Source organism: Nothobranchius furzeri, chromosome 4 (genome assembly GCF_043380555.1).
Source record: "Nothobranchius furzeri strain GRZ-AD chromosome 4, NfurGRZ-RIMD1, whole genome shotgun sequence".
NCBI lineage: Eukaryota > Metazoa > Chordata > Actinopteri > Cyprinodontiformes > Nothobranchiidae > Nothobranchius > Nothobranchius furzeri.
Window position 1 is genome coordinate 225001 of NC_091744.1, and position 12500 is coordinate 237500.

Genomic DNA, 12500 nt, shown 5'->3' on the forward strand with positions numbered 1-12500 from the left:
AGATGAATATTGTAGATGAAAATGGATTGTTTGCTTGTGAGCCCAGTGTTGATGCATTTTTCATGTTTATTTGACGATATGACCCTAGGAAGAATAGCAACTGTTTTAACAGTGACCAATGGGGATCTTAACAAAAGCAAACAAACAAACAAATAAACAAAACCACAAGTATTAAAGGCAGCTTGTGGTCATCATCATGGACTATTACTGTGGTATGGCTCTGGTAAAATGATCAAAATTGGTATTAATCACCAACAATATAACAAGATGGCGCCGACTGTTGCTTGTAATTGTGGTTTTAGCATTGTTTTTGAGTCACTTTTTAGCTTTTTGTGATCCAATTTTTAAATATGATCGACTCACCCTTCTTGATCTTCGGTTGAGCCCTGGACTCGGGCTACATGATGCTGAGTTCAGGCTGACGTTTGGTCACCTGTTTGACAAGGTCCCGGCGTTCCTGCTGGCTGTCCCGGACCGAGTGGGGCGTAACCCGAGGCGGCGGAGACGGCGTGGAAAACGTGGTGGCGTCCGGGTTAGGATAAGGGCTTTTCGGCGAGATAACAGCGATGGTCGTTTCTTCCAGGACGTACCCCTCTGTGATTTCTCGCCTGGATCCATCCGGGTTCTGCAGCGCCAAAGGCTGGCCCGTGCGCGCGGGAGCTCCCAGCAAGCGCAGCGCACTGGTGGAGTAAATCCGGGAAATCTCCTCTATCCCGTGAGGTCGGGGTTTTGGCGAACCTCGGATCGGCTTCCATCCAGCTCCCTGCCGCAGCTTCGGATTGCTCTACTGAACGTCCGCTCGCTGGGGAACAAGACAGCTATCCTAAAGGATTTTTACACGGATAACGCTGTGAGCCTGTTCTGCATGACGGAGACGTGGGCTCTGCCAGGTGAGATGGCCTCCTTGGTCGAAGTCTGTCCTCCTGACTGTAATGTTGTTAATGAACCGAGACTCTCTGGCCGTGGGGGGGGCTTGCTGTCCCTGTACTGTTCAAATCTCCCACTTAAACCTCTTGCTGGGCTGATGGCTCCAACCAGTTTTGAAGTCTCAGTATTAGAGCTGGGCTTCTCTCCTCCCATCCTCGTTTTACTGTGCTACAGGCCACCAGGATACAATAAGGATTTTATAAATGATTTCTCCAACCTTTTAGCTGATATGCTCCCAAAATATGAACAGGGGATTATTTTGGGTGATTTTAATATCCACGTCTGCTGCCCTCTGAAACCACCGGTGAGGGATTTTATGAATGTTTTAGACTCATTTGGACTACAGCAATTGGTAAATGTCCCCACACATGCGGCTTCTCACACCCTGGATTTGGTTTTATCTTTTGGACTGGATGTGCATGATTTATCTGTGGATCCTGTGGCGTTTTCCGACCATGCTGTGATCACGTTCAGCATCTCACGTCTCCTTCCTCCAGCCCGGCGACGGTCTGCTCGTTACTCCAGGCGCTTATCTCCGAGTACGACTTCCAACTTTCTGTCGGTTTTGGACACTGATGCCCTCGCTCCGCCCTTGTCGGTTACCTGCATGGATGTAGATGGCCTTCTGCATCGGTTCAGTGTGACCTGCTCTGCTGCTCTGGACGCTGTTGCCCCTCTGAGACCGAGGCGGAAACAGACAACATCTTACCCTTGGCTGAATGATTACACCCGTAGCCTCAGGCGACAGTGTAGAGTGCTGGAACGGAGGTGGAGGAGAGACAGACTGTCATGCTCTCGGCTGCTCCTGGTTGATGCACTTTCACGCTACCAGAGAGCAGTTAGATCTGCTCGTAATAACTATTTTTCTGCTATCATTTCACAGCATCATGGAGACCAGTCCAGGCTGTACAGCACAGTTAACTCCCTGCTACTGTTAAATGAGTCTGATGGTCTAAATCCCACTGTTGCTTTATGCACAGAGCTACAGAGCTTTTTCCTCAACAAGATCCTTGGTATTAGGCTTAGCCTCCAGCCTCAAATACACACTATCCATGTGGAACCGCCGGATCCACCTGCCTTCTCAGACTTTGCTCCAGTTCAGCTTGCTGACTTGATGAAACTGATTAGCTCCATGAAGCCAGCTGGCTCTTCGGTGGACTGCCTCCCAGCTAAATTGGTACGTGACTCGGTGTCTGCGCTGAGCCCGGCACTCATGAACATTTTTAACATTAGCCTCAGCACTGGAGTGTTCCCTAAGGTTTTTAAAGATGCGGTTGTTCAGCCGATATTGAAAAAACCTGGTTTGGATCCCTCCACTTATGAGAACTTTCGCCCGATATCGAAAGTCCCGTTTCTCTCGAAGGTCCTTGAGAAAATTGTGCATGGCCAGATCTCTGCCCATATGAATAGCAACTCGTTGCTGGATGTATTTCAGTCAGCTTTTAGACCAAACCATAGCACAGAGTCTGCTTTGATTAGGGTGCTAAATGACATTCTGGTGGCATCTGACTCTGGGTCTAGGGTACTGCTGCTCCAGCTGGACCTTTCAGCGGCTTTTGATACGGTCGATCACCAAATTTTACTGAATCGGCTTAGGTCTTGGGTTGGGGTGACGGGGGTGGCGCTTAAATGGTTCCGCTCCTACCTATCAAACCGTACCATCTCTGTACAGATTGGTGACTGTGCATCCTCCAGTCTTCCACTGCCTTGGGGGGTGCCGCAAGGTTCCGTTCTTGGGCCATTGCTGTTTTCAATCTACCTTCTGCCTCTGGGCAATATCCTGAATCAGCATGGCCTGAGCTACCACATCTACGCAGATGACTGTCAGCTATACGTGGAAATGGACGAGAAAAATGCGGGCTCGAAATTGGCTGCATGTATGGATGACGTGAAGGGCTGGCTGGCATCCAACTTCTTAAAACTGAATGAAAAGAAGTCTGAGTTTATTGTTTTTGACCCCCGCAACCACCATGGCTCTCACCCTGTTTGTGACCTTTTAACCCTTAACCCCAAACAGTGTGTGACGAGTCTCGGGGTCAAGCTGGATGCTGGACTCACAATGGCCCCACAGATAAACTCTGTAGTGAGGTCGTGTTTTTATCAGCTTCGCCGCCTTACTCACCTCAGACGAATCCTGAAACGGAGGCATTTGGAGTCAGTCATTCATGCATTCATTACCTCTCGCCTGGACTATGCAAACGCCCTCCTCGTTGGTGTTCCGGACTCTGCCCTGAATCGGCTGCAGGTTGTTCAGAATGCTGCTGCCAGGTTCTTGACGAGTACACACCGACGTAGCCACATTACCCCTGTCCTGGCACATCTTCACTGGCTCCCTGTCATTTTCAGAGTGCAGTTTAAGTTACTGACTTTTGTTTTTAAAGCGCTCAGTGACCTGGCACCTTCCTACCTCTCTGCCCTTCTCACTCCATATGTGCCCACCCGCTCGTTGAGGTCGGCTGACCTATTGCTGCTGCACACGCCGCGGATGAGGCTCAAATCGCGGGGTGAACGAGCATTTGTCCATGCTGCCCCAAAGCTATGGAACTCATTGCCCATTGGAGTTCGGCAGGCTCCATCTCTGGCGGGTTTTAAATCTCGTTTAAAGACCCACTTTTACACTTTGGCTTTTAGACAGTGACTCGTTTTAGTGTTTTATTGTGTCATTGTTTTAATGTGTTCTTATTATTCATGTTTTCTCTGCTTTTAATTGAGATTTTATCCTTAGTTTTAGCTCCTTGTAATGGGTGTGTTTTGTTTTAGCCTGTGCAGCACTTTGGGCAGCTCCCATGCTGCATTTTAAATGTGCTATATAAATAAACTATGCTATGCTATGCTACTATGCTAACTCACTTTATCCAGTGCTTGTTGTGCCTAAATAATATTTGCCAGCTTAGCAACTTTTTCACTTTATTCAGTGAGTTTTCAGAGCTTTAAAATCACTCTCGTTCAAATCAGCTGACTGTTAAAACAATCTAGAGACCTTTTCTGGTGGAACTGGAGACTGACATGAAAGACATTCAGTGCACATACATGTTGTGTCAGAAAACCAAATGACAGCCTTAGTACAAATAACGTTTGATTTTTTAAATGCATGTAGACACCTTAGTTCAGCTGAAGTCAAACCCAACTGAATTACTCCTATTTAAGCTAAGGCCGGGGAAATACTTGCTTTTTAACCTCATGTTGACTCAGACAGAAGGTGCATCTTTGTTCACACGCTTGCTGCTGGACTGCACGTAGTACTGGAGTGTCCCACTAGGGGGTACAGTAGGGAACTCTGACCAGGTAGAGTCTTAGGTTTGTAGGGTACAACCAAAACAAATGTGGTATTAATAGAAGAAATCAGTAACTGGTTAATTTTGAGATCTTGGCAGAGAAAAGACCTCTAAACCAGAAGCTGAGAGACCATAATGAGTGTGTCTTGCTTGTTTTTCAACTCCGCCTACTGGTTACGTGCGAATGCATCGTGTTAATTTGGGCGGGGGGTATGCACAAACAACGTTTCAAATCAAAGCAAGTTACGCGAGGCAGCCATTTTAAAGATGCATACGTGTCGTTAAAACGACACAATGGAGGCTCATAAGTTGTGTGTATGTCCTGTAACTGCTGGGTAGTCTGTTAAAGCTCATCTCAGTCACTGTGTCCTTGGGCAAGACAATTCACCCAATATGCTTGCTAGTGGATCAATCCATCCATCCATCCATCCATCCATCCGTCCGTCCGTCCGTCCGTCCATCCGTCCGTCCGTCCATCCATTTTCAGCCGCTTATCCCAGGTCGGGTTGTGGGGGCATGAAGGCCCAGAATTCCCTCTCCCCAGCCACTTGAGCCAACTCCTCCGGGGTAATCCCAAGGCGTTTCCTGGCCAGCCGAGAGACATAGCCCCTCCAGCGTGTCCTGGGTCTTCCTTTAGGTCTCCTCCCAGTTGGACGTGCCCGTAAAACCTCACCAGGGAGGTGTCTAGGAGGCATCGTAACTAGTGGGCCATTCCCATCCGTACCGGGTCGGCCCGGGCAGCCCCAGTCGGCCCCAGCCTGGCCCGGTTGATTCCACACATCCTTGTCTTAAGGCCATGTGGGCTGATTCTACCCACCAATCAGAGGCTTGCTCTAATGGAAGGTGTGAATTTGCTGTCAGCAGTGGGTGTGTTGGTCCTGGTCGGCCTGAAGCAGACCCCCTCCAGAAGAGGGCTGAGAATGAGCCTTGGTTGGCCCGGAAAAATACCAGGCCACCCTGATATGTAAACAACCTACGCTACCCGGCCCGGGCCGACCCGGTACAGATGGGAATGGCCCATAGATGTCCAAGCCACCTCAACTGGCTCCTCTCGATGTGGAGGAGCAGCAGATCTACTCTGAGCCCCTCCCGGATGAACGAGCTTCTCACCTTACATCTAATGGAGTCTCGGATTTAGAGGAGCTGATTCTCATCCCAACTACTTCACACTCTGCTGTGAACCTTTCCAGCGAGAGTGAATGAATGGCTAAATGGCTGACTGTAGGTTAAAGCGCTTTGGAGTCCTCAGACTTATTTTCAGTGTTCTAGGCAGTGTTGGCTTAATGATTTATAAACAACGTTGACTTGGCACTGCATGAACAACTCAAAGACAGACCAGATCAAAAGCAACAACAAAAAAACACAATCTTTCACACGGACACATAAAACTGTAAGGTCAATTTCAAATTACCAATTAACCTAACGTGTGTGTTTCTAGACTGTGCATGCGTGGGTTTTCTGCAGAGGCTCCAGTTTCCTCACAGAGTCAGCGTCAGAACATGCACAAGAACCCTCAGTCATTACTTTTGTCTCATTGAAACCAAAAAAGCCTATTAAAAAGTTATTGCTTTGCAAAATATTTCTTTAAACTTCTACTTGTCTTCCTGTTGTTTACTTATATAGTTAGTTTTTAATGACAGCTGAGAAAACATCATTTAGTTTCGAGAGGAAAAACATGAATAATCAGGCTGCAAAGTGTCCACATTTGTCCCAGACATCTAGAATATTTAGATACTGATGTATCTTTGATTGAAAATGAGAAACCATTGGCAACTCATTTAGCCAGGCTGGTAAATGAAGCAATGAAGACTACAAAACATCAGCTTTTAGTGTCTGACTCCTAGATACTTCTGATTTCTCCTAATTTTCTAACTTCATAATTTTTGCTAAATAACATCTACATACTTTTTGTGGATGAGAACAAAAATGATACCAATCAATGTCAAAAAAGAGGAAAAATGACTTCCTGAGCTGCAGTTTTTACCCTCATCATTATTACACAACTTGCATGAACGCTTAGATTAGAATTTGATTGTTGCTGGTTTGAGGAACAGATCAATCAGCGTATTTGTTAGCCATTTTTCCGAAGCGCTACGTTGGAGTTTCAGGGATTCACTATCAAATGCTAACCAAACTCAGACACCATTGCAGCTGATGCACCTAACAGAGGATACCGTGTTCAACCCTGACTTCAGAGAACAAATTGTTAGGCATTCTGGTTCAACAATGATCTGAGTTTTGCGATGGAGAGCTACTCAAACTTCAATCACGGAAGTCTTCCTGGGACGAATATATTGTCATAACTCAGGCCCCGCCCAGAAGCAAATTTGAGTTGCAACTATATGTGTTTGCCTCCATTTTAGAGGTAAATGTCAAAATTTACAGGACTAAAATGAAAATGCAAATGTGATTAAAGAAACCACTAAGTCTGACATTTGTGGTCCAACAGCAAAGAAGTAATCACACACCAAAGTGCACACAGGATCGAACACGTGTCTCTGATTTGGTCCCTAATCAACTGGATTGATTGGAACGGTTTATGTGTGTGTACTTGTGCCTCTTGAGGATTTCTGCAAGCGAAATGTTAAAAAATACCTGAACAATGAGATCACCAGATGCACAAAAGAGCAGCTTTTAATAGGATCTGCATTTTTCACCAGTGTTTTATTTTAAAATTTACGTCTATATTTTTGTTCTCACCCTGTCAATATATTCTTCTTTTTATAAACTGCAGTTTGAAACTCTTGTAAGAATAGTTTTTACAGTTCATCTTCTTTTCCTTTCTCCTTTTTTAATATTGGGAGCTGTTTTCTTGTAAAATGGAGCACTGGCGTGAAAAAGAATCTGTTCATGCTTCATTAGCATGCATGAAGGTTAGATGTTCTGTGAACAAGTCCTGCTCTAAGGCAACCTGTGATACGCCCACTAGAGTCTGCGAGGTACAGAATTGTGTTTGTTCCATAGTGCAGCAATGTTTTTGGAGGTGAGTAAACTAAGTTCAGTTGACACATTTATTTTTTACTTTTACTTCTGAAATCCTTTATAAAATTACAGACTTTAACACAATTTCACAAAACTCAACTGAACTAGCTAGTCCAAAAAGCTAGCTTGGTTTTGGGCTGCCAACAAGATTCAGTTGAGGAGATGTGTGAATTCATGCTGGGGAAGATGATTTTCATCTTGGAAAACCCCTCCCACCCACTGCATTCCACCGTGGAAACCATGGACAGCTCTTTCAGAGGCAGACTGAGACATCCCAGATGTAAAACAGAATGCTACCGTAGGCCATTCATCCCCTCTGCAGTAAGAGTGTATAAAATCCTCAGTTTAACTGGTACTGGCGTTATCCTGTTACACACTAGCATCAGTGCAATATTCCGTATGTGTTCAATACCAGATGTACATTAGTATGCCTGTGCCTTGTGTCCTGCATAGTTCTGGAAAACCAAGTTTTCTTTTTATTTGTGGTTTTTAATGTTTGAAGGTTACAATAATAGGTGAATGCCTTTGTGTGTTTACCTATAATCTTGTTATCTTCATCTTCCTTTTCTCACTGCTGCTGTATGAAGAGAATTTTCCCACTGTGGGATTAATAATGTTCTATTTATTTTGATTTATCTAGAACTTTATTTTAAAAAGTTAGAATATAGTGCAAAAGTCCATGTATTTCAGTAATTGAACTTAGACTGAGAGACCATCTAAAGGCTCAAGAAGCCATTGGATGCGTTTTGGATTCATAAGTGTGGCACTTTCATAATAGTAAAATTATTTGAGGTTTTGAAATGGGTGTTTTCATAAGCTGTAAGTCATAATCATCACAACTATAACAAATAAAGGCTTGAAACATCTGATTATGCATGTAATGAATCTCTCATAGTTTTACCTTTTAAGTTAAATTACTGAAGTAAATTAACCTTTGCATCATATTCTATTTTCTTAGTTTCACCTGTCTGTTGGTTGATACAAAAAATTTAAGGCCGTAATTTTTTTGTGAAGGATTTTTAGTATTTAAAAAAGTAAAAAAAAAAGAAAAGAAAAGAAAAATAAATAAACACAATATCCAGGTTGTTAATCAGTCACACAACAGAAACATCACTCTGGAGAATTGTGCACATGAACATTGCTGCTTATTAATTCATTGTAGTGAATGAAAAACAAGGTAGCACAGATTATCTTTGAAGTCTGGCACTTCCTCATGATGCAACACAATGAGAACCCAATGCAACACGAGCGGGCTGGAACCTAATTGCGGTGGGTGCGACATGTTGTGCAAAACGGGAACTGGTCCCAGCAGGACCAAGAACTGTTGAAAAGTAGATTTTTCCCACAGCTTTATCCCCACTTGTGATAAGGGCCTCTAAGTCTTTGAACTCGTTCCCTTTAAACTCACTCTCAACCTAAAGTGGCAGCCCTTTTCTCTGCTGACGACTATAATTTGGAGGTGCTGACTTCCATTTCTTTCACACTGAAACCGCCTTATTTCCTGCTGAAGAACTCAACTTACTGAACCCAAGATGAAATTTTAACCCAAAGAAACCATTCGATCCTTTCCAGCTTTATCTTAGACACTGCCTTCATTAGTAAAGTCAAGTATAGTAATTTCCAGCTGCTGGAGATTAGGCTGTCCTTAGATCGCCACTTTGGGAATTACCACATTTCTATGATGAAGAGGTTTGAGAGGAGTCCCTGAAGTAAAATTGTCCTGAGGAGTTCAGCTCTTACATGGCCTCTCAGGGCAAATTGGTCCTGGGTGAAGTGCCTGACAAAACACACTTCAATATGGTTAAGCAACACAACTCACCTGAGCAAAGGAATAGTTCACATCCATTGAAGTGTTATTTTTTTGTATATATTTTTTAAACTTGGAAACAGTTTCTGTTTGGAAAATTAGTCAAATTTGGTCTTGATTAAACTGATGGGCTAATAGCTCGTGAATAGTGGATTACTGCTGTAATAAAACATGTCCCACTGGTTCAGGCAAATACTATTTCATAATCATTAATTGTGCATTGGATAAGTATTTACATATAATTCTAGGGTTCTTGGCGGTAAAGATAGAACTAGCTAGCTGTAGCACTTCAGGTTCACACGTTTAATTGCATTCACTCCTACATACACTAAACTAACTGCAATATAAAATGCAATTTGTTAACAATTTGTTAAAATGAGGAAAAAGATGGCAGAAACCCATGTTGGCACATTGCATGAGTCATTTCAGTGACTAACTCATATTTCCAGTCAGAACTATTCTCTACACTGTAAAAAGTAGCACATATTTAACAGTGACAAACCACAAAACCTTAACAGGAAAAACCATCAACTATAAAATTATCTAAAACTGTTGACTTAATGTGAAGTTGCTGTATATAAATTAATTGGTGAACACAGTAATTAGTACATTCTTTTTTTTTGTAAAAATATGTATAATTCTACTGTAAAGCACTCTTGCATTGTTTTTTAATGGAAAATTTCCTAAAAATTATAATGGTGTAGAATTAGACTACAGATGTATTTTGGGGTTTTAATTATGATCAACACGATGTGATGATTCTATATAAATATAGAATATCAACCTGACTGATCTTTGAATGTTTAACCAGAAGAATTAGGATTCTTTGGTTGTTCAGGGGTTGTAACACACTTCGTATTAATTCAGAGTCAAGTTTATAAAAAGTAAGGAATTTATTTCTGAACAAATTATAAAACTTGACAACTAGGAAACTGTGAGGTGATGAGTGTATGATGTAATGTAATATGATGTGTGAATGTGATGTTATCAGAACCCTCGTATCTGAAGAAACTGCGCTCTGAGTGGAATAGAATTTGGTCTGCATTAAACTAGAAAGTTGATTTCTAATAAAACGGCGTCAGACGCAATCTTGCCGTGTCTATGTGCCGTTATCTCGGGGACTAGCTTTTGGATCCAAGATGTCAAGGGAGTCGGGTGACCCCAAGGTACCGAAGTTCATAGAAAAACCCCAGTACGACCAAATCAGTCCAGAGTCGTCTCCCGGATCACAGCAAACAGTTGGACTTGTTTTGTGTCTATGGAAGGACTCTTAAGGAGTCGGAGCTGTGTCAACTTCAGAACAAAGCTGACACAGCTCTGACTCCTTAAGAGTCCTTCCATAGACGCAAAACAACGGTTCGTTTGCCGGTGTCAGCGTGCAAAAAGGTTTTGACAGCTTGTCAAGAGATGCGGTGGGAGAAGAGTTTTCCTCCAGTAGCCAGTAGAGACTAGGCAGGAAAAGCTTTAACAATTGACTTGACTAACCCTAACCCATATGGAAATCGTAAAAACATATCTTTGCTTTGTGGAATACCCAACTATGTGTGTACAGCTCAGTGGCCTAGTGGTATGAGTGTCTGCCCTGAGACACACTGGGAGGCCCTGGGAGGCTGTGGGTCATACCAAAGACCATAGTCGGGTCATACCAAGACTTTCAAAATGGGACTCGGTGCCTTCCCACTTGACACTCATTATTAAGGGGTTTGATTGGAGGGTTAAGCCACCAAATAGTTCCCGAGTGCCGCCATGTCTGCCGCTCAATGCTTCCACAGAGGATGGGTCAAATTCTGAGAAATAGTTTCACCGTTGTGTGACGACTAATGGGACTTCACTGGGCCTAAAACACTCTAGGCGCCCTTTTTTTTTTGCCTTCAACGGTTTGTTCTTTCTCTAAATGCATCTCAAAACATTTTAAAACTCTACAAGTCGACCCATTTCATGGGGAACTAAGGCATGGTTGGGTGTATTAAGAATATCTGCTTGCTTTATCTACTTGTTTCCTCTTTGACTAAGGAAGTTAACGCTTCTTTCAGCCACCATCTCTCACCCTACCCTTATCTTGTTCCTCTTCGTTCCATTTCCTCCACACCTGTAATTAGTCCTTACTCATCCCTGCTCTTATTTCCAACCATCCTGCAATATCAGCCTCATTGTTTGCAGCTCCCACCACCCTGTTTTGAAGAAACCTAGCGTGTGTGTGAGTGTGTGTGCAACAGAACCAGTCCTAATTTCAAATCTGCCTGAGTCTCCTATTGTTTATGTTTATGGAAGCATATGATTGCCCGTACTGTGTTAAAGTGTGATTCTCTGCGTGTGTATGCACAACCAATTTGTGTGCATCGCTGTCATTCCACACCTGCTTGTCAGGAGTGGTTACCCGATGTCTGCTGCAGCCGGCTGATAATTAAAGCAGAGCTGAACAGAGATAGACAGACAGATGAGAGGAATTAGCAACACGAGGAAACAAGTGTGCATGAGGTAAAAGAGAAACACTGCTCGCTGAAAGAAAGAGACTTTGTGTGTTTCAATTAAAATGCCTTCAGTTTTAATTTTGTTCAGAGGTTTTATTGAAACAATCTAATTTAGGTTTCTCGAGACCTTCTTTTTTAAATGTTCATTTTGTCTTGCTGTGCAAATCCACCCACTTCCACTGGCAAACATTATCCTGTTATTTCTGCTTCAGTGTTTGTAAAGTCATTATAACACCTCACCTGCACATTGTCAACCAAATGAGCCTCTCTAATTCTCTGTTTGGAATAGAAAAGGGAATAAAAATGTACATTTTTGCAGTGCAGGATTTTCAATGTTCCTTAGAGCTACCCAGTTCTAAACTCCACACAATAATCTGTTTATGACTGAAGGACACTTTGATGGTCCCAGAAAATGGAGCTTTGTCATAGAGTGGATGGGTAACTTATTGCTAAAAATATATCATGCGTGATGGCGTCCATCTCCAGCAGTCATTGGGTGACAGTTAGCCCAAATCTACACTGGAGGCATCAGCTGAACATTTTAGGTGCATCCCAGAAGCGGCTCACCGTGCCGCGCCACTAAAGATAGGATTGGGTTCTATTTTTCTTGTGAGCTGTCTGGGATGCGTCATTTTCTTAAATTAACGTAGGGCTAGACAGGAGATCACACATGGTTTCAGTGTAATACGTCTAATTTTCTAAATAAAAGACTATTGCAGCGAAGTGATTTCATATCTATGTAGGTTACAGCAATATGCGTGACCTAAGAGTTAGTTTACTCCCAGCATCTTTCGAGAAGTGCAACGGTGTGTTTTTCATGGCTTTGATCCTGACAGTGGAGCGGCACAACATTATTAATGACATCAGAAGTGATGTCCTTCTTTTTGGTTTACTGGCAGATAGCATAAACACACCTTAGAAGTCTGGAGGGATTTTCTTATCTTGTGAGTCTGGTGAGGAGGATGGCTTGATGCACCACGAAGCACACAAGTGAGCCATCCCAATGCCGATTGGCACCACTGATGCCTCTGGTGTGGA

The 12500-nt window shown here is 43.2% G+C and overlaps 1 protein-coding gene across 1 annotated transcript in view; it reads left to right on the plus strand.

The window, feature by feature from the left end:
- LOC107391375 (voltage-dependent T-type calcium channel subunit alpha-1I) overlaps positions 1-12500 on the plus strand; it is a 374405-nt gene that overhangs the window by 597 nt on the left and 361308 nt on the right. Inside the window, exon 1 of the mRNA XM_070549995.1 lies at positions 1-890. This exon is cut by the window's left edge and continues 597 nt beyond it. Within this exon, the coding sequence (XP_070406096.1) occupies positions 866-890 (25 nt within the window). The 5' untranslated portion in view covers positions 1-865. The remainder of the gene's footprint in view (positions 891-12500) is intronic.